The sequence below is a fragment of the Drosophila subpulchrella genome, unplaced genomic scaffold, assembly GCF_014743375.2.
Source record: "Drosophila subpulchrella strain 33 F10 #4 breed RU33 unplaced genomic scaffold, RU_Dsub_v1.1 Primary Assembly Seq375, whole genome shotgun sequence".
Classification (NCBI taxonomy): Eukaryota; Metazoa; Arthropoda; class Insecta; order Diptera; family Drosophilidae; genus Drosophila; species Drosophila subpulchrella.
In genome coordinates, this window is record NW_023665596.1 from 257,765 (window position 1) to 284,019 (window position 26,255).

A 26,255-nucleotide genomic window follows, 5' to 3' on the forward strand; every position below is an offset into this window, starting at 1 on the left:
TTGCGATTGGGATGTACTTCTCGGTGTTTCCGACGAGGTTAGGTTGAAGCCCGCTGATGCTCTTCTGTGACGAAATGGAGGTTAGGTACGCAGCCGATGTGCGCTCCCTCTACGATGATGGGGCTCACCCCTCTCCGGGTGCTCCAGCGACGAAAGACGACGTTCTATTGCACCTCTCTATGGGTGCCGACGAGAATGTGGCAAGGAGATGGACGCAGCCGATGTGCGCTCCCTCTACGCCGAGATGTAAGTGGTTACTGCGCTCCGGCTGTGCGGGCGCTCCAACGACGAAAGATGAAATTAAAGTTGCACGGGCGCGTAAATGGGTCTCCAAATCTTGGACCATGCACCCAATGTGCGATGCCGATGCATTTGTTGCGCAACGCAAATTGGCCGCGTGCACTTGTTATATAACTCTTGGTGATTTGCCAACTTATAACAATACGGAAATCCGAAGTTTAGAAGACGGCCAAGAACCAGTGAGTCCACCCGGGGGCGCCAATGTTTGCTCAGGAAGCAGGAGTAAATATGCAACCGCGAACCCACTGGTTTTATTTAAAACATTGCTTAGCCGTCATCTATGTAAATTGTGCGTTTATTTCAAGAGCTTTTCTATTCAATAATGTTACCAACTCCCTCGTTTCAGATCTTCCCTATTACATTGGTATCTAGAGTTAGTATTTTATGGTAATCTAGTATTATTTTTAATCTAGTATTTTGTTGTATGATCGTTGCTTGCCGACTTGTAGGGGGTAATTTATTAGCGATTATCAGCTGTGCTACGCCCCTGCTCGCAGCTTTCGATAGTCGGCATCGCAACGACCATAGAAAACAAAACAAACAGTGAGATGACCAAACATTCTTAATATGAGCTCACTAGCCGAGTCGACCCCTAAAGCTAAGTTCTGTCCGGCGCGCAAATTTCAAAGACTTTTCAAGACTTCGTTTCGTTTAATGATACCGATCTACTATCCAAACCACTTATTTAAAGGTTATGAGCAATTAATGTTATGGCTGGCACTCTATTGTTCTCGAAGCAAGAGCGATCAAGTAATGATTCTCGACTAGTTACTTTATATACTTCTATACTATAAATAATGAACATATATATGGCACGGCATGTTGCCGTTTGCCCTATTGTGTAATATGTAATTAGATCTAAAGCGTTTCTTTTATTATATCTTCTCGATATCTTTGCATATCTCTAACAAGATGGTCAGCACTGGCCATTGAGTAGCAGGATAACCTCTATGTCATTCAGACTCACCCTTCGTAGTGTTGCTGATGGATCTTCATTAGTATGGGACATATGGCTAGGAAATTCAACCAGTGGTCTTGAATTGTTTTCGCAATCCCTTTCCTAGAAACTTTTTCTGTCCGCTTCATCAGAAGCCCTGGCAATCTGGAGTTGCATCCTATTCCGCAGAGAATGGTTTTAGAAACTTCCACGGATACCATGTTCATTCGCATGCGATTCCTAGAAGGCGAAAAAGCCGGTGCTAATCTAATCATAATAAACTAAATTTAAAATTTGAATGGTTTTGATATATTTAGCTGGGCCAGAATAGACAAAAACGCACCAGAAGAACCAATCGTTTTGATTCAGTTCAAACAAAATGTGTTTATTAAGTTAAAACAAATTGATTTTATTTAGTAACAAGAAAGGAAGTTAACTTCGGCAAGCCGAAGTTTGTATACCCTTGCAGTTATAAGATATAATCAATGATAGTAACACCATGTTAAATTTTAAAGGATTGTTGCTAGCTTCAGTGATATTTGTGTAAAATTAATCTCGTAATGCTGAAAAGTTAAAATATTCTATATCCTAGAGTAAAAGAAAATACGATCAAAAGCAACAAAGCAAAATTTTTTTAAAAATAATTATTTCATTAATTCTCTTACCGTTTCTTTGACAGCTATATGTTAGAGTCGTCCGATTTTTATTAAATTTAATTCGAAATTCTTTAAAATCCACAAAATGTTATTCCCAATATTATAAGATAATATGTCAAAAAACACCGAAGCTATGCTTTGTTTCATATTATTTTTCCACCAATTTTTCGATCGTTCCTATGGCAGCTATATGATATAGTCGTCCGATTTTGATCAAATTAAATTCGAAGCTCAGAACTAAATATAGAATGTTCTTTCCAAGCGTAGGTGATTATATATTTAACAAGGAAGGACGCTATAGTCGAGTACCTCAACTATCAGATAGCCGTTAGTCGGCCAAAGGGACCAAAGGGAAATGGAGATATGCAAGCAGCAAAGCGAGATTGAAATGCGCCACCTACCGGCGGTATACAGGTTTAAGCGTTACGGCCGTTAGAGTGGGCGTGGAAAATATTTTTTTGGGTCAATCGATAGGTATTGGCCTTTAATTCTCTACGAGTAACGGGAATAATAAAGGTTGTTCATGAAAAGCAAATCTTAAGGTTTATTCTCAGGCTGTATACATTTTTACTACAATTTCTTTACCCGTTATTCGTATAGCCGAACTTATCTAACCCTCTACAGTATTTATTTATATTCTTAATAAGAGCTCACTAGCCGAGTCGACCCCTAAAGCTAAATTCTGTCCGGCGCGCAAATTTTCAAAGATTTTTCAAGATTTCGTTTCGTTTAATGATACCGATCTACTTATCCAAGCCATTTATTTAAAGGTTATGAGCAATTAATGTTATGGCTGGCACTCTTTTGTTCTCGAAGCAAGAGCGATCAAGTCGTGATTCTCGACTAGTTACTTTATATACTTCTATACTATAGATAATGAATATGTCCGTTTGCCCTATTGTGTAATATGTACTTAGATCTAAAACGTTTCTTTTTTTATATCTCCTCGATATCTTTGCGTATCTCTAACAAGATGGCCAGCACTGGCCATTGAGTAGCAGGGTAACCTCTATGTCATTGCGACTCACCCTTCGTAGTGTTGCTGATGGATCTTCATTAGTATGGGACATATGGCTAGGAAATTCATACAGTGGTCTTGAATTGTTTTCGCAATCCCTTCCATAGAAACTTTTTCTGTCCACTTCATCAGCAGCCCTGGCAATCTGGAGTTGCATCCTATTCCACAGATAATGGTTTTAGTAACTTCCACGGATTCTATGTTCATTCGCATGCGATTCCTAGTAGGCGAAAAAGCCGGTGCTGCAAAAGATGCGTAGCGTTTTTTTCGAAAGTCGATCCTCTAGCATTTTAATTTCTTTGCTTACGTATTTAGAGTTCTTTTGAATATTGTGGATACATCCCATGGCGACCCCCGTTTTCAGATGTATCGCATAAGTCGGTGTGTTCTGTGGGAGTCGGAACGTATTTTTATATCCGTTACTCGTAGAGTAAAAGGGTATACAAGATTCGTCGGAAAGTATGTAACAGGCAGAAGGAAGCGTTTCCGACCCCATAAAGTATATACTTGTATATTCTTGATCAGGATCACTAGCCGAGTCGATCTAGCCATGTCCGTCTGTTCGTCTGTCCGTCTGTCCGTATGAATGCTGAGATCTCGGAAACTATAAGAGCTTCAATACTGGAATTAGGCATGCAGATTCCTGAGATTCCTGCGCAGCGCAAGTTTGCTTCAGCAGAGGGCCACGCCCACTCTAACGCCCGCAAACCGCCCAAGACTGTGGCTCCTACAGTTTTTATGCTAAAATAAAAATTTTAACTGAAATGTGTTGTTCTCATAAACACCTACCGATGAACCCAAAAAAAAATTTGCCACGCCCACTTAAACGCCCACAAACTTCAAGAAATCGTAAGTATGAACGTGGATATCTCTGAATCTATCAAAGATAGAGAATTGGGATCTTAGATTTAGATTCCGTAGTCTTGTACGCAGCGCATGTTTGATACGCGAATATGCCACGCCCACTCTAGCGCCCACAAACCGCCCAAGCCTGTGGCGCCCACAATTTTCGTGCTAGATAAAAAATTTTAACTGAAATGTATTGGTCTCGTCAATACCTATCGATTGATCCAAAAAAAATTTTGTCACGCCCACTCTAAGGCCCATAACGCTTAAATCTGTCTTCTGCCGGTAGGTGGCGCATTTAAATCTCGCTTTGCTGCTTACATATCTCCATTTCCCTTTGGTCCCTTAAGCTGAGTAACGGGTATCTGATAGTCGAGGTACTCGACTATAGCGTTCTCCCTGGATTAATGTAAAATGTAAAGAGTTTGTCTGCTGCTTCATGTCGGTCGTAACAACATATCTCTGCCGCATACCCCATTATTGTGAGCGCTGTGGCCGAGTTAATTTTATTTTTCGATCTTTGCGCTCTTTACCATGTATCTCTTCACGTGCAGTTTATAGCCACATTTATGTCTACCAGCTTGGTTTGTGCGTGCTTTTCAAAGCTCATATTTTGTGTGAGTGTGACACCAAGGTATTTGAAGTCCTTGACAGTTTTCAGAGCCTGCGCGTTGAACTGTCAGCTTTCATTTTGTGCAGAGCATCTGCCATCCTTTATTAACATTAGTTTGGTTTTCACTACGTGGATTTGCAGGCCACAGGCCACAACACCTATATTCAAGTCCCCTTTTATGGCAGCGTTAATAAAAGTGAGTAAAAAGCGGAAAGCACCGGACTTAGAAGGCATCCTTGCTTCTTTCCCTTGTTGCATGTAAACCATTTCGACAGATATTTTCCGTTCCGTACCGATGCTGTATTACCACTATACAGACATTTTAGTATCCCTAGGATTTTTGACAATAGTCCAGTAATGCTGAGCTGAAGAAAGACTTTGAAGTCGATGAAGCACATTGTGGAAGCGTCGACTGACATGGCTAGAGCGACTCGGCTAGTGATCCTAATCAAGAATAGACATACTTTATAGGGTCTGCAACGCTTACTTGTTACAAGTCCGTCTGGCCGTCTGTCCATCTGCCCTTCCGTCCATATGAACGCTGAGATCTCGGAAACTATATGATTTAGGCTATTGGGACTTGACATGATGATTCCACAGCTTCTTGCGCAGCGCAAGTTTGTTTCGTTAGTGTGCCACGCAAACAAGCCGCCCAAGACAGTTTAAGTACTAGAATAAAAATTGTAACCGTGATGTATTGTTCTCATCAATACCTATCATTTGACCGAAAAATATTTGCCACGCCCACTTTAACGCTCACAATCCGCCCAAAAACTTCAAAAAAACGTAAATATGCAGGCTGATTTCTCGGAAACTATCAAAGATAGAGAATTGGGATTTCAGATATAGAGTCCGTAGCCTTGTACGCAGCGCAAGTTTGTTAAGCGAATATGCCAAGCCCACTGTTACGTCCACAAACCGCCCAAGCCTGTGGAGCCCACAATTTTCATGCTAGCAAATTTTAACGGAAAGGTGTTAGTCTCGTCAATACCTATTGATTGAACCAAAAAAAGTTTGCCACTCCATCTTTAACGCCAACAAACCACCCACAAACTTGTTATAATTAACATGTAACGTTTTATGCGGAAAAATTGAGATTAGGCATTTAAGCCAGATTTCTCGATTTATTTTTTATTTGGTAGAAGGAGAATTAACATTATTTACTTGTCCCCATGCTACCGCAGGTATGTAGCATACAATTGTTGACGCTAAGTCTAAAACCTAAAATATATCCCTTACCGGAGCGACTTATCTTCTTCCTTTTGTCTTTAAAACAGACATTTTTGAATTTGTTGGTCAACAATCCTTTGTATAGAGTATTGTTGTGTTTTTGTTTTGTTTTTAATCTTATCATAATAAACTAAATTTAATTTTTGATTTGTTTTGATATATTAAGCTCGGCCATAATAGACAAAAACGCACCAGAAGAACCAATTGTTGTTATTTGGTTCAAACAAAATGTGTTTATTAAGTTAAAACAAATTGATTTTATTTAGTAACAAGAAAGGAAGTTAGCTTCGGCAAGCCGAAGCTTGTATACCCTTGGAGCTATAATGATTAAATTTAAAAACTCAAAAAATGATATTTCCAATAGTATAAGATAATATGTCAAAAAACACCGAAGCTATAATTTGTTTCATATTATTTTCCTACCAATTTTCCGATCGTTCCTATGGCAGCTATATGATATAGTCGTCCGATTTTGATAAAATTAAATTCGAAATTCAGAACTAATTAAAAAATGTTATTTCCAAGCGTAGGAGGTTATATGTTGAAAAACACCGAAGCTATAATTTGTTTTATATTATTTTTCCACCAATTTTCCGATCGTTCCTATGGCAGCTATATGACATAGTTGTCCCATTTTGATTAAATTAAATTCGAAACTCAGAACTAAATAAGAAATGTTATTTCCAAGCGTAGGTGATTATATATTAAACAAGGAAGAACGCTATAGTCGAGTACCTCAACTATCAGATAGCCGTTAGTCGGCCAAAGGGACCAAAGGGAAATGGAGATATGCAAGCAGCAAAGCGAGATTGAAATGCGCCACCTACCGGCGGTAGACAGATTTAAGCGTTATATTTTTTGGGTCAATCGATAGGTATTGATGCGAACAACACATTTCAGTTAAAATTTTTATTCTAGCATAAAAACTATAGGAGCCACAGTTTTGGGCGGTTTGTTGGGTTAGAGTGGGCGTGGCACTCTGCTGAAACAAACTTCCGCTGCGCAGGAATCTCAGGAATCTGCATGCCTAATCCCAGTATTGTAGCTCTTATAGTTTCCGAGATCTCAGCGTTCATACGGACAGACGGACATGGCTAGATCGACTTGGCTAGTGATCCTGATGAGGAATATATATACTTTATGGGGTCGGAAACGCTTCCTTCTGCCTGTTACATACTTTCCGACGAAACTAGTATACCCTTTTACTCTACGAGTAACGGGAATAATAAAGGTTGTTTATGAAAAGCAAATCTTAAGGTTTATTCTCAGGCTGTATACATTTTTACTACAAATTCGGAAAGTAATTAAAAAAAATATTTTATATATTAAATGTCAAAAATACCACTGTGCTCGTTCAGGATGGTTATAAAGTATTTATTGACGAGGAACTTAATGAAATATATAAAGAACACAAATTTTAAAGAAATCTTGTTAGCTTGTGAGCGTGCGGCACACGTCTTATTCCTTTGACGTTGCCAACCGTATTGCCCTATTTTTGACATCTCGACCTTTCCTGACGACAGTTAGTCTTCTGTTGAGTAGTCATAGCTGCATCATTGGTATCCAGATCTGGGACTAAAACACACCAAGACTTCATGTGATCAATGGATACTACGTTGTTGTATCGTCGTTGAGAAACTGAACGATCTGGAAGGTCCTCAATTACGTATCGGTCGTTACACAGAACCTCTGTAACAATATAAGGTCCTTTAAAAGCTGGATCCAATTTATGTGTATCTCCTGTCGCAGCTGGAACAAAATCGACCATAACCAGATTGTCTACACCGAAGTTCTTTGGGGAAGTATGCCTGGCATCATAGCGTATCTTCCATTTTTGCTGCTCTGCTTTAATGTTTTTTTCTGCTTGCTGGCGATTTACTTCAACATTGACTGTTGGTTTAAATTCCTGAGTTAAAGCTTGAATTAACCGACTTTTGGAAACATCTCTAACATTGAAGTTAAATACCAGATCGTTTGGAGTAAACTTTGTGGTGGAAATGATGTTTGTATTCATGGTCCACTGGATTTTACCAAGGTTTTGAATCCAATCCTTATCGTTGGCTGTGCTAGTTTTCAATGCACTTAGTAACGTTATTCATATGTTCAGCCTGTCCATTAGCGCGAGGCGTGCGAACGGCCGTTTTGATGTGCTGAATTCCATTTTCATTAATAAAATGGTGGAATGCCTTTGATGTAAACGATGTGGCTCTATCCGAAATTAGGCGTACAGGTTGACCAAAAACCCAAAAAGTTTGTATCAGGGCTTTAATAACTGGGGTCGTTTTTGTATTACGTGTTGGTATTAGAAAGGTGTATTTAGTAAAAGCACACACAACTATCAGTATGTGGCAGTTTCCGGTTTTACTTCTTATGAACGGCCCAACGTGATCAATGTTAATTGTTCGGAACGGTATGGGTACTATTTCCTGCAAGTATAGTTCACCCTCAGATTTTCCGCCTTTTACCTTATCCACACAGTATTCAGGGCAAGAAGCAATGTAGGACTTGATATATCCACGTATCCTTGGAAACCAGAAATATTTCTTTGGTCTTTAGTCCAAAGTCTTTTCGGTTCCAAAATGTCCTGCTTCATCGTGGTTGCACTTGGTTACGCGCCATCTGATTGCTTGAGGTACCACCAACTTGTTGCCATCATCAGTTTTTCGATACAATCGACTTTTACAGATGACATAGTCTGTTTTAATTTGACTCCACTGGTTACTGGCGTCCTTGTTGGCAAAAGCCTCAAAGATGTCTTTTATTTTTGGGTCCAACATCTGCATTGTTTAAATCCAGTCTTCGTCGAAGGAAACTATATTTAAGACGTTGTCTGCTAGGGTTATTATTTTGTCCTCCGGTGGATGTACTTGATTCCTACTCATTCCGTCTACATGAGGCATTTGGTCTCCAGGTCGATGTTTGCATTTAAAGTCGAACTCTTGTAGTCGTAGCTACCAGCGTGCGATTGGAGGTTGTAGAGCAGTGGATTCCTTGAGCGTTGCTACAGCGCTGCAATCGGTCACCACTACAAACTCGGATCCAATGCTTGCATCCGTTAGTACTTCGTTGCGCCGAGCTGGATAATAAAGAGTCAATACGGGCTGCAATGTGATTGCTTCCTTTAAGTTTCGGAGTGCTGTTTCTTGTTCTGCTTCCCACAGAAACTCTTGACTTATCTTCAGAAGCTTACTCAAAGGAGCTGCCATTATGCTATATTCCTTGACGAACTTGCGGAAGAATCCAGTAATGCCGAAAATCTGCGTACATCCGCATCGTTTAGCGGCGTTCCATAATTGCTGATGCATATGGTTTTTTCGATTTCTGGCTGAATTCCGTTTGCCGTTACTAAGTGTTTAAAAACTTGACCTTACTCTGCAGGAGGGAACATTTGGATGGCCGTAAAGTTAGACCAGCTGAACGGATTGCCTGTAGAAACTAGTTTAGAATGACAAGTCCTTCGACAACTGTTTTTGATGGTATAATGACTTCGTCTACATAACTTATTATGTTGCGTTAGCGTTCTAACTGTCGTAGCAAGTCCATGATGACCTCCTGAAATACCATTGGTTCGTTTAGCAAGCATTTGGCATTACGGGAGTCAGAAATGCAGTAAATTTCTTGCTTTCCTGGCCCATAGGAATCTGGTAATATCCTGAAGATATATCCAGAGTTGCACAGTACGAGTTTCCACACAGTTTGGCTAATTGTTCTTCTACAATTGGCATTGGATATCGCTTTTTATAGTGACTGCGCTGAGAGCTCTATAGTCGATGCACAATCGACTTTCTCCGTTTGCTTTGGGGACTAATATCACCGACGATGCATATGGTGAGGGGCTCTTATTGATGATGTTGTGCTTGAGTAGGAGATCTAACTGAGATCGGAGTGCATCCCTTTCAGAAAATTCAATTTGGTATCGACGACACAGTATCGGTGGTGCCGTTGTCACCTCGATGTCCATTACAGTGATATTGCATCTGCCAATATGAGAAAGGTCTTCGGCAAAGCAATCTGTATATCTATGCAACATATGGCTCACCTCATTGCGCTGGGAGCTACTGACGTCAGCGTTTATATTAAAGTTGATTTCTGATTCCTCTGCTTGCATTATCGAGTCTGAGTTTCCAATCTGTTCGTAGACCTTACTGCAGAGTAAGTCTCTGCCCATCGGGTTCAATGTGAATGCATATATAAATTTCGCTACGTTCTGTTATCAACGAGGTAAGTATACATTCCTTAGTCTACACTATTGATCCACCAAATCCTTGTAGACGTTTTACCGATTTCTGTCGAATTGATCCACTTGGAACAGCCGCCTCACTAATAAGTGTATGATCGCTGCCAGTATCGACGAATGCTAAAAACTCTCTTCCTCCAAGCACAATAGTCTTCATTATGGGTGGGTACTCTTTGGTATTTGCTGCGTCTACTTGAGCGAATGATGATACCTTTACCCTGCAATCCTTAGCTTCATGCCCAACCTTTGAACAGATTGAACAGCGTGGTTTCTTCTGCGGATCTGGACACTTAGCAGCTATGTGACCCATTTGGTTACAATTAAAACATTTTGGTTCTTTGGGTTAAGCCTCACCACCTGCTACATCTTGGCCTTTCGTGTAAACAGACTAAGAAGAAGCACTTTGTTGCTGCAGTGTTTGCACTGTTTTCATATTGTCCAGAGACCTAAATAGTTCTGAACACGTCTGAAGATTCATAGCTAACAAAGCCTTCGTGCAGTCGCTTTGGTTCAATCCGTTAATGACATAAGAATTGATAAATGGCTCATATAAGTTAACACCGGCCAAACGCCCCCTTCCCTTCACCCCCTCTCGACCCCGATACTGGACACCGCATCTCTCTCATCACCCCTCTCGGACACCCGCAAAGTAGGGCCCATTGCCCTCACCCCTCTCGGCCACCCAGCAACACCAAAACATTCGAGTGGCTACAATTTCAAGTGGCTACAATAATGCAACCGCTAAGTTATGGTACCAGCAGCGATGGAGCAGCAGCGATGCAGCAGCAGAGACAACGTCAGCGACAGCGACGTCAGAACGACAGCGACGCAGCGACGGCGGCGTCAGAGCGACAGCACAGCGACAGAACGTCAGCGTGAGAAATACAACGGCAGCAGCGCGACAATGCAAGAGCGCTGACCGCCCGCTAGCTGCCTCAGCTATAGCCGCCGCTACCCATACCCATCGCTGCGCCCTAACGGAAATGCAGCGTTAGCATATGGGGCTTAGCAACGCATTGGGCAAAATACCCAAAACCGCTGCCATCGGCATCGGGTTTCCGGAGCCGCTCTGCCAACGTTATGCTGACGGGCGGTACCGTCCAAGCCAACCAGCGACTCTAGGAATGATTTTACTTTTACTTGCATTTGTACCCCTGACCAGCCTAGACTTAACAATTTGAATAATAAAACCAATTGTAACGTTAAAGAACGTTTACTGTTTTATTTTAAAGTAAATTCGTTAACTAAATTAAAAAGGCTTAGAAGGAAGAAGACGAAGAAGTCAACCCAAGAGAAGGAACCGCAATGAGACTGATCTTAACTAGGTAATATCGGGGAGAATCCTCCCCCCTCTGGCCATAACTGGCGCCCGAACAGTGTTCACTTTCTCGCGAAAGTGGGACAAAGAGGACCCCCTAAATTAAAAAAAAATGAAAAAGAAAAAAATTAAAAATGTTAGCTTTAAAAGCTAATCAAAATTGAAAGGAAAATGTCTTTTTTAATATTTCAAAAAAAGTGGTGTTGTGCGTGTGGTCGAAAAGTAAAAAATTTATATAAAAAACGAAAATATGAGAAATTGTGCGAAACACAGCTACCCGCCGCGGTGGGGGTGCTGCCGTCCAGAGCTGGCACTCCCCACGGGCGCAAAGAAAAACTGTGATTAATTTAATGTGATGGTAAACCTGCCGCGGCGATTTGTCCACGCACCTTGTGGCGCGGCATATTCGCGGGCACAAAATACCTATATAACAAAAACGAGCAATAATTCGCTGCGGCGATAAGTCCATATCAATGGGTAACTTATTCGCGAGCGTAAAAAAAATTGCAATCTAAAAAAATAAATACAGATAACCGCTGCGGCAATTAATTTGCGAGCGGAAAACTATTAAAAATGTCTTCGAGACCAATAAAGTAAAAAAAATAAAATATACCAAAGTTCTCGCGTGTGTGTGTGGCAATCTGCTGGAAACGCTTATGGATGTGGAATGCATTCAAGAAAGCTGCCCAGTGGATTGTGTGGCAACCGTACCTTAGTAGGCGAAACGCCAAAAAGGACAAATACGGACCACCGCGCCGATAAACACAATACACAAAAAGGAAAAACAAAGATATTATTTAAAAAAAGAAAAAAACGTACAACCCACAAAACGACAAGTCCCATAAAATTTTTTTAATAAACCGAAAGAAAGAAACAAATTCTAATTAAAATTTAATTTCAGACTAATAACCCTGTAAGCAGCGAATACGGAATACAATCAAAAACAATACAAAGAGGAAAATAATAAGGGTGAGTGAAAGGTTTCCGCATAAACGCGTCAAATTACGCTATCGGAGCAGTTCTTTCTCAAGTGGACTCTGGCAAAGATCGGCCAATAGCGTATATCTCCCGATCTTTGAGTCAGACAGAAGAGAACTACGCCACCAACGAAAAAGAAATGCTCGCGATAGTGTGGGCCTTAGATAACCTTCGTTCTTACTTGTATGGCGCTGGATCTATTAAGATTTACACTGGGCAATAGAAATTTTAACGCCAAGTTAAAACGCTGGAAGTCCCGTATTGAGGAGTACAATTGCGAATTAATATACAAACCAGGGAAGTCAAATATAGTGGCCGATGCCCTTTCAAGAGTTACAACGTATGTTAATCACCTGGGTCCTGACAATGACACCGCCTCCGAATCGGATTCTATAGCTACGGTTCATAGCGCTCTTCAAGACGCCTCTTCTTTAATTCCCCACGTTGAAACCCCGATTAACGCCTACCGGAATCAATTGATTTTTTACTCAGATCTGTCCGATTATTCGTGTGGGCACCCACATACTGGATATGTGCGCCACTCAATTCCAATTAGTGATAACGCCCCTTCAACTCTTCTAAACTCATTAAAGAAATACTTGAAACCTTCGGTAATCAATGGAATTAAAATCCCGGATGATTACCTACAACTCCTTCAAACCTGTTGCTTCCAGAATTTTAAATTGTATAAAATCCGTATAACACAGCGCTTAGTAGAGGATATTTCGGACGAAGAGCAAATTTGCGAAGTCATCGAGAAAGAGCATCGTAGAGCTCACAGGAATTCAAAAGAGGTCCGTATTCAAATCCTAGAAAAGTACTACTTCCCCAGGATGGCTAGTATTATTCGCACACAATTGCATAAGTACGACAGGCACCCGAATAAACCACCATTACAACCAACCCCTATTCCAAACTACCCATGTGAAATACTTCATATCGACGTTTTCACATCGGAGAAAAAAATATACCTGAGTTGCATCGACAAATTCTCAAAATTTGCTAAACTTTTTCCCTTGCAATCAAAATCAGCAATACATCTCCGTGAGACACTACTAGACGCACTTCATTATTTCACAGCGCCTAAAATGATAGTGTGTGATAACGAAAGGGGCCTTCTATGCCCAACTGTCTTAAACTACTTGCGAACGCTGGGGATTGAACTTTATCACACCCCAACTCAGAAAAGCGAAGTAAACGGTCAGGTAGAAAGATTCCATTCTACCTTCATGGAAATATATCGATGCCTAAAAGGAGAATATCCTACCTTTAAAACCACCGAGCTTATTGCAATTGTCGTAGACAGGTACAATAACACTGTCCACTCGGTAACGAATAGGAAGCCCGTGGATATTTTTTTCAACCGCACTTCTAGAATAAATTACCAGGGATTATCCGATTTTAAACGTCAAACTCTTGAGGACATTAGGGGGCTCATTGAGCACAAACAAAAATTTAACCGACAATGGGCGCAATAAAAATAGAAGCGACCCAATTTCCTACGAACCAGGTGACACAGTGTATGTCGCCAATAAACAAATAAAAAGAAAGGAAAAACAACGATTCAAGGCAGAAGAAGTTCAGGATGACCGAAAGGTCACTATTAAAACAAGGTCGGGAAAAATCTTTCACAAATCACACTTAAGGAATTAAAAAATTTTTTTCAAACGAACCTATAACTAAAAGAAAATCAAACTATTCGACATATGTGGTAGGGGAGACTAGCAACAGAATATCTTAACTCTTTACAAAAATTCATCTAAAAACCATAAAGGGAAATGCGTACTGAACGCTTCACTAACTCTTAATCTTCCCCAAACACAAACAAATAAAACCATTTAATATTTTCACAAATATAATTAAGAAAAACCTAGTCTAAGATACACACTTATTGATATGAAAAATATAAACCCCTCGGAAAAGGGGAACAATAAATTCCTTTAGTAATAGCTATACACAAATAAGAATAAATACGCAAATAATAACAATACGAAAATAATAATAATACACACACAGAAAAACACCAACACGAACATTAAGATTAAGACAAATAGACAATTTAATTATAAGAATCTGCAATTTCATGTACATTTAATCCTCTTCTGACGCTACAAGCGCGTCTACCATCTACGTGGCGGCAACCCTCCATATTTTCAAATATGTTGCACCGGTTGTCCCCTTACAACAAGGTACCGTCTGGAGGACCAATGGCGTCTTCAAACTGGCTCACGTCATCAATCTAGGCCGCATGCAGCAACTCATCGACCAGGTAGCAAACGAGGCTATGATAATCACCGATCAACATATTGGCGCTTTGGTTGGCCACTATCTGCAGCACGCTTCGGAAGGAACCTCGCGCATGGATAGCGCACCAACACGGAGACAACGCTCAATCGATTGGCTAGGATCAGCCTGGAAGTGGGTCGCGGGATCACCGGACAAATCGGATTGGAATGCCATCTTGAAAGAGGAGGACAGCTTGGCAAGGAACAACAACCAGCAGATTCGAATCAACACTAAGTTGTTTGACTCAACGCACGAATCGCTCCAGAAGCTGAACGATGTTATCGGGAGAGTCAACGCAATAGACGGGGACTTCCACGTGACGACGGCCGTCCTCCACAAGGCAATTATAATAGCGGACCAGGTCAACGAGATACTGAGAGCCTGCCAACTAGGAAAGACTGGAGTGGTAAACACGAATCTCTTGGATCACGACGAAATCAACATGATATTGGCAGAGGTGGACAGCCTTCCTTATCAAAACGTCGTGGAGGCAGTCGAATTTTCCAGACCTACAATCCTTACAAACGGGACTACTCTTTTGTACATCCTAGCGATGCCCAAGGTAGTGGACAGGAAGTACCGATTGATGAGGATCTACCCAACGACATCCGACGGTAAACAAGTTGTGCTAAAATATACCACACTGGCAATGGACAGTCTGGAAACATACGCCCTTCTCGGAAATTGTGTATCCATCGGTAAAACAACAGTCTGCCGAGAAAAGGACCTGCTTAAATTGGAGGAGGACAGTTGCATACCCAGACTGTTGAAAGGAGGCCAAGCCGAATGTGACTACTTGAGGACCAACCAGGAAACAGTGGAGCTTATCGATGACGGCACAATTTTTTTGACAAACTTCAATGGAACAGTATCCACTCCGGTCAAGAAACACCACTTAGAAGGCTCATACGTCGTGCAGTTCGACAACGAAACAATCACAATCGGCGACCGGAACTACAGCAGTTATTCGTCAACACACCTGATGGCAATGCCAGCCGTGCTAACCCAGATAAAAACTACGGGTTATGAGCTATCACTGAAATATGTCCACGAATTCAGCATGGAGAACCTGAAAAAATTATCAGTCATGTCCAATGAGATTTTGATATCCTTCTCTCCAAAGGCTTTACCATATTCAATCCACCCCATCATCAAACCGCACTCCCAACGAATACTATGAACAACATCCCAATAACGAGGTAGAAGAACTGGAGGTCTCATCCCAAGGGATAGAGCATTGTTCTCCCTTAGAGGAGGTAGGGTGTATTAGCGATGGCGAACCAAATTTTATGACCGACGCCTCTCTAGCATACCATACATAGAGTATGAAACTAAAACAGGGTCTAAACTACAATTTCTTATAGACACCGGCGCTAACAATAATTTTATTAGCCTCAAGAATTCCGCCGGCTCTACAACATTATCCACGCCGTTTGTCGTTCAATGCGCGGGGGGTAATATTAAAATAACACATCGTATTACTGGACAATTTTTTAAACCAATTGGGAACGATACTGTTCTCACCTTTTTTGTTCTTCCCGGACTAAACTCATTTGACGGCATTATAGGAGACGATACCCTAAAAACCTTAAAAGCCCTGATCGACAGAAAAAACGATACCCTGACAATATCACCCGGTATTAAAATACCCCTCCTTGCAAAAAAATCTCTAAATGTACATCTGTTATTGGATGCAAAACATCCCGAATCTGCAAAAGAAGCTTTAAACGCGCTTATCAGCGAATATTTCAAAATCTTTGAACCACTCTCGCCCGGAGAGGCCGTAGACACGAGCGTTAGGGCCGAGATTCGCACCAGCACCTCAGACCCCATATACACAAAGAGCTATCCCTACCCTACCAATATGAGAGGGGAAGTGGATAGACAGATAGAGGAACTTCTGCGGGACGGGATCATCAAACCATCAAAAAGTCCCTATAACTCCGCGGTCTGGGTAGTCCCAAAGAAACCCAAACCAAATGGAGAGAAACAATACCGCATGGTCATCGACTTTAAGCGCTTAAACGCTGTCACGATTGCAGACAGCCTAGGGAAGGCCAAATATTTTACCACTCTAGATTTAACTTCGGGATTCCATCAAATTTACATGTTGGAATCCGATACCCCAAAGACAGCATTCTCTACACTGAATGGGAAGTACGAATTCCTTCGTATTCCGTTTGGGTTGAAAAATGCCCCAGCAGTATTTCAAAGAATGATCGACGATGTATTGAGGGAACACATTGGCAAGATTTGCTATGTGTACATCGAGGACTATGATAGCCACTGGCAAAACCTCCGCGCTGTCTTTAACAACCTGGAGAAAGCCAAACTACAGGTCAACTTAGAAAAAACTAATTTCCTATCAACGCATGTTGAATTTTTAGGATACGTAGTAACTGCAGATGGCATCAAAGCAGACGACAAAAAAGTAGAGGGTGTCACAAAAATGAAACCACCTACCAATGTAAAGGAACTAAAGAGTTTTCTCGGCATGACATCCTATTATAGAAAATTTATTAAGGACTATGCAAAAGTCGCAAAACCACTGACTAACTTAACTCGAGGAGAGTTCGCTAGAGTTACATCGTCACAATCAAAAAAAGTCCCCAAACACCAATGGCTGCAATTTCAAGTGGCTACAATAATGCAGCCGCTAAGTTATGGTACCAGCAGCGATGGAGCAGCAGCGATGCAGCAGCAGAGACAACGTCAGCGACAGCGACGTCAGAACGACAGCGACGCAGCGACGGCGGCGTCAGAGCGACAGCACAGCGACAGAACGTCAGCGTGAGAAATGCAACGGCAGCAGCGCGACAATGCAAGAGCGCTGACCGCCCGCTAGCTGCCTCAGCTATAGCCGCCGTTACCCATACCCATCGCTGCGCCCTAACGGAAATGCAGCGTTAGCATATGGGGCTTAGCAACGCATTGGGCAAGAGAAGGAACCGCAATGAGACTGATCTTAACTAGGTAATATCGGAGAGAATCCTCCCCCCTCTGGCCATGACTGGCCATAACTTATATATTAGCTCGTCTTCCAATTGCCATCATGATGTAGAAGTATTCGCTAAACGATTCGTTGGGTTTTCTTTTGCGTCGCATCAGTTCCCTGTGAACATCAGCTGTGTTTACCACTCTTGGAAAATCTTGTAAAAGGGCGGTATTAAACTGTTCCCAAGTTTGGAATACAGTCTGTGCATCTAACCATTCCTTAGCGACACCTTTCATTTTATGCCTCACGGCAAACAATACTGTCCCATCATTTCATTCATAAACGCGTTGCAACTGCTCGGTTTTGCTTATAAACTGTTGTGAAGTAATGTTGCCCCAAACTGGATCATACTTGGGCAACACACCAATCACATCCTTGATGATGGTGTTGGTATAAGCTGTGCGTTCGGGGCCTTCTCTGATCCTTTGATGAGGTTGTTCTTGGCCTGGTGGTGGTATGCCTAACGTGTTTGCCTGACTTTGTTGTTCCAAAGCAGCCGGTGAACCTGCGGTGCTCCCTACGCTAGCTTGCTCCGAAGTCGCATTTTCCTGAACACTTAAGGCCTAAACCGTTTGTGATAAGCTGATCATCAACTGCTTCAGCTCGTCAATTTGAGATTGTACGGTATTTGCATCGAAAACGTAGTCATCGCGTTCGATTTCATTACATCCCAAGATCCGTGTGAGTTCGTCGATTTTAGCCTGTTTGTTTCCGACGGCTGGAATCTTATTCGTGCGTAGAATAATATCCAGATCGGCAACCCTTAGATGACCTAGTTTAACTAACATTTTTAGTTAACCTCGTGGTCCGTGGCTCCTTCTTAAGTTTTTCTCACTCTTGGTGTGGGAGGGTTTGCCGGCTTTCGGTATAAAAATTACCTTAACGTCCAGCCACCTTGTTGGAATATGGTTTAGAGCAAGGCAGCCGTGGAAGATGGCTGTCAGGCAGGGTAGGGAAATATCTAGTGTCCGTTGTAGCTGGGCCGGGAAGAACCCATCTGTGCCGGGGGATTTGAAGGGCTTAAAAGAGTTAACAGCCCACTGAATGCGGCCAGGGTTTGAGATGTTGTCTATACTCTGGTCGTCTTAGTTTTCCTCTGTGTAGAGGTCTTCCACTGCATAGGTGTTTTTAGGGAAGTGGGTGTCTAACAGTATTTCAAGGGTTTCCGGGCTGCTTTCCGTCCAGCTGTCAGCATTGGTTTTTAGATAACCAATGGTTGCTGGAGATTGATAAAATTCTTCTGAGTCTGGATGCTTCCGCAGTAGATTCTATGCTACTGCAGAAACTAGCCCAAGCTCTTCGTTTTGATACTCTAATTTCCGTTTTGTATAGGCTTAGTTTCGTATGGAAGATTCGCTATTGTTGTATTTAGCTCTATTAAAGTAAATTCTACACTCTCCTTTAAGGTTCGCCAGGGTTGCGTTCCACCATGGGGGTTTGTGTTTTGCTTGGGCAAGCCCTTTTTAAGGCCTCACCGCAGATATCAGTAAAAGTGTTATCTAGGTTATCTAATTCTTCACCTGTTGAGGAGATTTTAGTATTATCTCCAGTTGGTTAATCTTAGATTAGTAATGATCTCGGTGGGAGGACAGTCTAGAGTTATTGTAAATTCTATGTATCGGTGGTCTGAGAATGAGTGCTCGATCCCCACCTTCCACGCTTCTAGCTGGTTAAGTAGGGGATCAGATATTAGTGTGATGTCTAAGACTTCCCTCCTATTTCTAGTGATGAAAGTTGGGTCATTACCTTTAATGCAGATGAATAGATTTGATTGAAGGAGATAGTCGTAGAGTAACTCACCCCTTTCGTTTGTGTTTGAACTTCCCCATTGTATGTGGTGTGAGTTAGCGTCCCCACCCAGGATGAGTTCCTTAGATGAGTGTGTATGTATGAGTTGTTGTGTAGTGGTGTTTGGTAGTGGCTCTTCGTAGTCGTGAGCCAGATAGAATGATGCTATGGTGTGATGAGTGTGTTCGTTTAGCTCCAGTCTAAACGTGGTGAGGTGGGCTTCGCTAAACTGTAGAATAAGAAATGTGTTAAAGTGTGTCTTTGTAAGAATGCAGGTTCTGGTTTAACCCTTATCCTTGGTGTAAAATAGCTTGTATAGGGCGGTTGATAAGCCACAGATGTTGTTAGCAACAATCCATGGCTCTTGAATGAGGACTACGTCTATGTTGCCAGTTGCCAGGCGGGTGAGGAGGGCAGCTGATGCTGCCATGCTGTGGTGCAGGTTAATCTGCAGAAACTGCACCATCTTTGGGACCGAGGTCGGGCTGGGTACCCTCCGCTTCCTCCGCTATGTCCTGGAGAACAGTGCGCCCTAGTCGGGTTATGTCCTGAGTGCACAGCTGCTTCAGGCTTCCAGTGAGCTCTGAGTCAGTTGACACGTACCCTGTATGGGTGGCCTCCTCGTGTTCCATTTCGTCGTCACTCGGGGCTCATACGATGCGCAGGCAGCTAGGTTGTCTGCCGCTAGCTTTTCCGTGATGCGAAGCTGCACCTTGTCGAACCCATAATTCAACCCGGTTCTGTTGCGCCGCAAGGGGTTCCAAGCAGGCCTGGTTCAGGAGGATTACCACGTTCATGGTGACGCGCTCGGTTGTCTCCACCTTGACCACCTTCCAACAGTCTGTTGGAAGCTTCGGGTTGAAACTGGTCAGCAGGCTGAGTATAGCCTCTGGTTCCGAGGGTTCCGACGGCAGCCACACCCTCGCCTCGGTCAAGACGGGATGTCTGCGGCCTCGCAAACTGCCAGCTTGGCCCCGGGGTAGACCTCGCCGACTTTGCTAATAGCAGCCATGTAAAGTGCTGCCGATCTCTCGTCTTCACAGGCGATCAACTTAACGTTGCCCTGGTACCACCCTGCATCTGTGCAATCGGGTGGCGGACCTGGGTTCTCGTCCAGCATTTTTAAGGCCACTGACGCAAGGGCCCATCTAACCGGACCCCATTGGTTCCCTGGGATCCTTCCGCCTTCATCGCTCTGGTCGATGACTCCAATGATCTTCCGATCCTTTACAACTTCAGCAAAGGATCTCGACCATGTGCCGCGGTTGGTTACTCTGGCCTTCTTGCTCGCTGGTTGAGCTGTATCCATCGACCTCTCTCGCTTGTTGCTGTTGCTGGTGGTCATAGCGATGTCAAAGTCTGGGATTACAGTCTTTACTCAGGCTATGTCCTCTTTGGTTTTTAGGTAATCCAATTTTGACGCCTGATCCTCACGTATCGGGTTGGTGGCCAGCCGTTTGAGGATCCGAAAAGCTTTCTTTCGTTCAAGAGGTCCTGCCTGGTTAGGAGGTATCCTCTTGAACTCCTTTGCCCTGGTACTCCCCACGAGACCGGCTTTGGCGATCCCCTCAGGTTGGAGTAGCTGGTTAGCCACACCTACGCTGGTGGGAGGCTTGGGCTTGTCGTTGTGGTGAGCAGGGCTTAGCCGGCTGCGTTGTTCGCTGGCCTTGGCAGGGGTGGACGTCACAGGGACTAGGGTAATCGGAGCCGTGATCTTGCTCTTCTTGTCGTCGTTGGTTACGACTTCCGACTTTTTAAGAGTGTCGGGCTCTTTTTTGTTTATATTACTTGTTAATTTCTCCATATTTATTCCCACGAGCTGCGGGCAGAGATCCGCTGTACCCGGGTAAGGCTGACTTAGAACAGGCGGTCGCCACTTGCCTGAGCTCACCGTTTGAGACTGAGTTTTTTGATAACTCGGGCTCCCACCCAGATCGACTCTCGGCACGGTACGAGTGACACCTTAGTCCAGCCCGGGGTGAGATGAGTTGTGTGGGGTACACCCAAAAAAAAAAACCAAAAGTATACACTTAATAGGCGTTGTGTTAAAAGGCGTTGTGTTAAAGTTAGTATACAAATGTAAGTATTAACTCAACACTAATTAGTTTCAACTGTATACTTTGTAGTGTAAGTGCTCTACCAAAGAGTATAAAGCGTAAACCAGTAGTGTTATTATACCCGTTACTCGTAGAGCAAAAGGGTATACTAGATTCGTCGGAAAGTATGTAACAGGCAGAAGGAAGCTTTTCCGACCCCATAAAGTATATATATTCTTGATCAGGATCACTAGCAGAGTCGATCTAGCCATGTCCGTCTGTCCGTCTGTCCGTCTGTCCGTCTGTCCGTCCGGATGAACGCTGAGATATCGGAAACTATGAGCTAGGCTATTTAGATTTGGCGTGCAGATTCCTGAGCTTCTTACGCAGCGCAAGTTTGTTTCAGTAGAGTGCCACGCCCACAAACCGCCCAAAACTGCGGCTCCTACAGTTTTTATGCTAGAATAAAAATTTTAACTGAAATGTATTGTTCTCATCCATACCTATCGATTGACCCAAAAAAAAGTTTGCCACGCCCACTTGTATGCCCACAAACTTCAAAAAATCGTTAGTATGAACGCGGATATCTCGGAAAATATCAAAGATAGAGAAATGGGATTTCAGATTTAGATTTCGTAGGCTTGAGCGCAGCGCAAGTTTGTTACGCGAATTTGCCACGCCCACTCTAACGCCCACAAACTGCGAAAGCCTGTGGCGCCCACAATTTTCATGCTAGATACAAAATTTTAACTGAAATGTATTGGTCTCGTCAATACCTATCGATTGATCCAAAAAAAACTTAAGTCTGTCTACCGCCGGTAGGTGGCGCATTTCAATCTCGCTTTGCTGCTTCCATATCTCCATTTTCCTTTGGTCCCTTTAGCTGAGTAACGGGTATCTGATAATCGAGGTACTCGACTATAGCGTTCTTCCTTGTTTTTAAACTAGTCATATTTGACTATTTAGTTTATTATTTATACTTTTGGTTTCAACAAAATTTTGATGTAGTATAAAGAAAATGTAGTTTCAAGTTATTGCAAAATAGTTTCATGCCAACACTTTATAGTATTAAGCTTATACTAATTATTATATGAGTGAGACTCAGTAGCATAAATAGTATACTGAAACTAGGACAATAGCGATTATTCGAACATATATTTTGGTGTGAAACCAGAACAATAGCGAGTATACGAACGCAGAAAATGCTACTGGATTTTGAGTTTTTTGACGCGTTAATGATTATTGTGACGATTTATCTCGGTGAGTTTGGTCCCGCATTTTTGTGAAATTTGTGCCGAGTCAACATGTAAGTAAAATATTTGTTCTAAAATTAAAAAAAACAATATTATATTGCCCCTGTTGGTAAATTTTGTGTGTATTGTGTATTTTCAGATGCAAGTGCTTTGCGCACGCGTACAGATGCATACCGCGAAGGAGCTAACGAACTCGACGTACCGCCTTTGTGCTGTCAGAACAGCGAGTGCCTTCCGGACGATCTCGGACGACGCATGTGAACTGGTGCGGGAGGCCAAGGACATACAAGCGACTCTACCAGGCGAACAGGCGGGCCACAGAACCAAGACCGAGGTGAAGAGGAGTGCCAGGATGAAGAGCGTCGACAACTGGCAGGCAGCCTGGGACAACTCCAGCAAGGGACGCTGGACGCTGGACGCAAGGGTAAATAGGAAGCACGGCCAGGTAGATTTCTACCTCACGCAGGCGCTGAGTGGTTGCTTCCGCAGCTTCCTTAAGCGCTTCGAACACGACACGGAGAACGGTTGTCCAGTGTGCGGCAGTGGGATTGTTGAGGACGATCAGCATGACCTATCTTAATGTCGCCGCTTCGGGTCTGATCACCAAATGCTGATGAAGACCACCGGGGCAAGAGTTCGGCCAGCGACGGCAGCCTACGCAGTGAGGGTACTGCGAACGTTGCGTCGCATCGAGAAGGAGAGGAGAGAAGCTACTGCCTTGGTGGCTACCATTGCGCTAAGCAATACCTTGCGGTGATACAGCTCAATCACGGCCCCTACTCTTGTTGCTTGTACTTATTTTAGTCTGTATATAAGTGTTAGGTAAAGGAATATAAAAAAAAACACGAAAGAGCTAAAAACATGTGCTATGTGTGTTGCGCAAGATATGAATATTTATGAAATAATAACAAAATAATATGTGAAATAGTAATAAAAGAAAAACAACATACAACTTGATTTTATTGGGTTTGGGATACCACGAAAAACAAAATAGTATAAATTTTATACTACAGGCAACGGGGAAATCGTATAAGTTTTATACGAAATAGTATAAAATGTATACTAACGATTTCGATAAATAGCTAAAAAAGTATACTACGGCTCTCTAGATTAGTATAATATGTATACGAAATATTATAGAACGGAGACTACATAGGATAGCTTTTATACTAAATAGTATAAAAAGTAAACTATCAGCATAAATTTCAGTACACTGAGTGAGTATAAATTGTATACTCGTTAGTATAACTTTGATAACTTCGAAAGTTTCAGTTTCATACTTTCGGTGTCATAAGGTTAATACGCATCTTATCAAGATATTTTTGACACTCAATAGTTTAGTTTTAATGTACGAATAGTTTAGTTTCTATGATCATTTTTTTATGGGTGTAGGGAAGAGGTAGGTTCAAAGAGTGTGGGAAGGGGGTATGTGTGAGCTATTTGTCGGAGAGGGCAGCACAAGCATGACGTCGGTACTGCTACGGCGCAGATACCCGCTGACTGTCCGGGGCTACTTATTTACGCTTCGTGTTGGGGGCTTGGCGGTAGCCGGGCCGTGTCCAACTTCAACGCTTATTCGTAGCTACCCTGGAGAACCAGGGCGCGCTATCCGCAACCTGCGACCCGTTCGGTAGCCTTCAGCTCGGCGCCCTCCGAGCCATCCCACTAGCTCTTTGTCCGAAATAGAATGGATATATATTGGGTGGGCAAGAAAGTCATGTCGTTTTTTTTAGTAATCGTTTTTAATCTAATTTATTTACGACTAATCGAGCACCAGGGTCACACTTTTTAGTATCGTTTTAAAGCTTATTGTCTTAGGTACTATCGACGAAAATTTGGTAATTATTCGATAACATTTGTGGAAGCTATAGCAAATTAAACATGGAGGACCAAAGTGAGCATTTTCGGCATATTTTGCTTTTTTACTTCCGAAAAGGAAAAAAAGCGGTCGAAGCTCGCGAAAAATTGTGCGAAGTGTATGGTAAAGATGCCATGAGTGATCGCCAATGTCAGCGCTGGTTTGCCAAATTCAGGCTTGGAGATTTTGGAGTTAAAGACGCCCCACGTTCTGGTCGACCATCGGCCGTTTTTGACGAACAAATTCAGGCTTTGCTGGATGAAAACCGGCGCTATTCAACGCGGGAGATGTCAGAGAAGCTCAGTGTGTCGCATACAACGGTTGAAAACCATTTGAAGAAACTTGGCTACGTAAGCAAGCTCGATGTTTGGGTTCCGCATAACTTAAAGGAAATTCACCTAACTAAGCGTATCAACATCTGCTATTCTCTGCTGCAACGGATTAAAAACGATCCTTTTTTGAAGCGGATCATTACTGGCGACGAAAAGTGGGTTGTTTACAATAATGTCCAACGAAAAAGATCATGGAGCAAGAAAGATGAGCCAGCCCAAGCCACATCAAAGGCCGATATCCATCAGAGGAAAGTTATGCTGTCTGTTTGGTGGAATTGGAAGGGTGTAGTGCACTTTGAGCTGCTGGGACGGAATGAAACCATCAATTCAGATGTGTACTGTCGCCAGCTATCCAATTTGGCGGAAAAAATTAAAGAAAAGGAGCCGGCACTAGCTAATCGCAAGGGTATAGTCTTTCACCATGACAACGCTAGGCCCCACACATCTTTGGTCACTCGGCAAAAATTAACGGAGCTGAATTGGGAAGTGCTACCACATCCACCTTATAGTCCGGACTTAGCACCTTCAGATTACCATTTGTTTCGCTCTCTTCAAAACTCTTTGAATGGTAAAAACTTTGATTCAGATGAGGCTGTCGAAAACCACTTGTCTCGATTCTTTGCTGGAAAAGACCAAAAGTTCTTCGAGCGCGGAATTATGCAGCTGCCCGAGAGATGGTCATTAGTGGTCGAACAAAACGGCCAATACATAATTGATTAATTATAAGTCCTGATATAAATAAATCATCTTTGAAAATATTGAAAAAAACGACATGACTTTCTTGCCAACCCAATAAGTCGCAAAAAAATAAACATTGAACAAATTCGTGGGAATGCTGTTTATCATTCATTCAACGGTAGCATTAAGTTACGTAATCTTTGCTAAAAATTTAATTTAATAATGTTAAACACAGGTTTAACTTACACGAATCCCATCCGTCCTTAGAATTCTCATGAATTTGCCCTCAATCTTTGCCTTGGGCGTGATCACTTCCTTTTTTTCCAGGTGACCATAGCTATCTTCGACTATAATGGGGGGCTCAGTGAGCGCCAAAAGCAGTACGCTCTGAGTCGGTTGACACGTAGCCGGTGAAGGTGGCCTCCTCATGCGTACGACGTACAGGCAGCCAGGTTGTCTGCCGCTAGCTTATCTGTGTCATAGATGCGTAGCTGCACCTCGACCATGTACCGCGGTTGGTTACTCTGGCCTTCTTGCTCGCTGGTTGAGCTGTCTCCATCGACCTCTCTCGCGCATTTAGTATTTTAAATTTTTAATCACATTTCTATGAACCACGGAACCGCCACAATATGATTTTGAGTTTTATGTTTGATCTAAATAATAAAACTCAGAGAACATGTTTTATTATTTGATTTTTATATAAAACTCAAAGAATACCTGTTATTTTTCAAGCGGAAAGTAAAACTCAGAAAATAAGTTTTATTTGTCAAGTTTAATATAAAACTCACAAAATAACGGTTATTTCATGAGTTTTAAATAAAACTCAGAAAAATACAAATCATTGCGGTTATGTAAAATACAATGTTTAATAATGTCAATGGTGTAGTTGGATTTTT

At 42.4% G+C, this 26,255-nt stretch overlaps 1 protein-coding gene across 2 annotated transcripts; it reads right to left on the reverse strand.

Annotated features, from left to right (window-relative positions):
- Window positions 1-1,241: 1,241 nt before the first annotated feature.
- Window positions 1,242-26,030, reverse strand: LOC119561821. Of its 2 annotated transcripts, XM_037875298.1 has the most exons (4): window positions 25,606-26,030; window positions 3,219-3,299; window positions 2,922-3,153; window positions 1,242-1,477 (listed from the first exon to the last, which is right to left on the reverse strand). In XM_037875298.1, exons 1-3 carry the CDS (start codon window positions 25,786-25,788, stop codon window positions 3,115-3,117), a joined length of 303 nt encoding a protein of 100 aa, XP_037731226.1. In that variant the 5' UTR covers window positions 25,789-26,030; the 3' UTR covers window positions 1,242-1,477; window positions 2,922-3,114. The 2 variants fall into 2 exon arrangements, with proteins under 2 accessions (XP_037731226.1, XP_037731227.1); XM_037875299.1 differs by lacking the exons at window positions 2,922-3,153; window positions 3,219-3,299.
- Between the last annotated feature and the right edge of the window lie 225 nt (window positions 26,031-26,255).

Coding starts and splice junctions, on each gene's coding strand:
- LOC119561821 (XM_037875298.1), bottom strand. CDS start 25,788: ATGAGGAGGCCACCTTCACCGGCTACGTGTCAACCGACTCAGAGCGTA. Junction 3,300..25,605: donor TAAGGACGGATGGGATTCGT/GTAAGTTAAACC, acceptor CGACTCCCACAG/AACACACCGACTTATGCGAT. Junction 3,154..3,218: donor TTCAAAAGAACTCTAAATAC/GTAAGCAAAGAA, acceptor CATCTTTTGCAG/CACCGGCTTTTTCGCCTACT.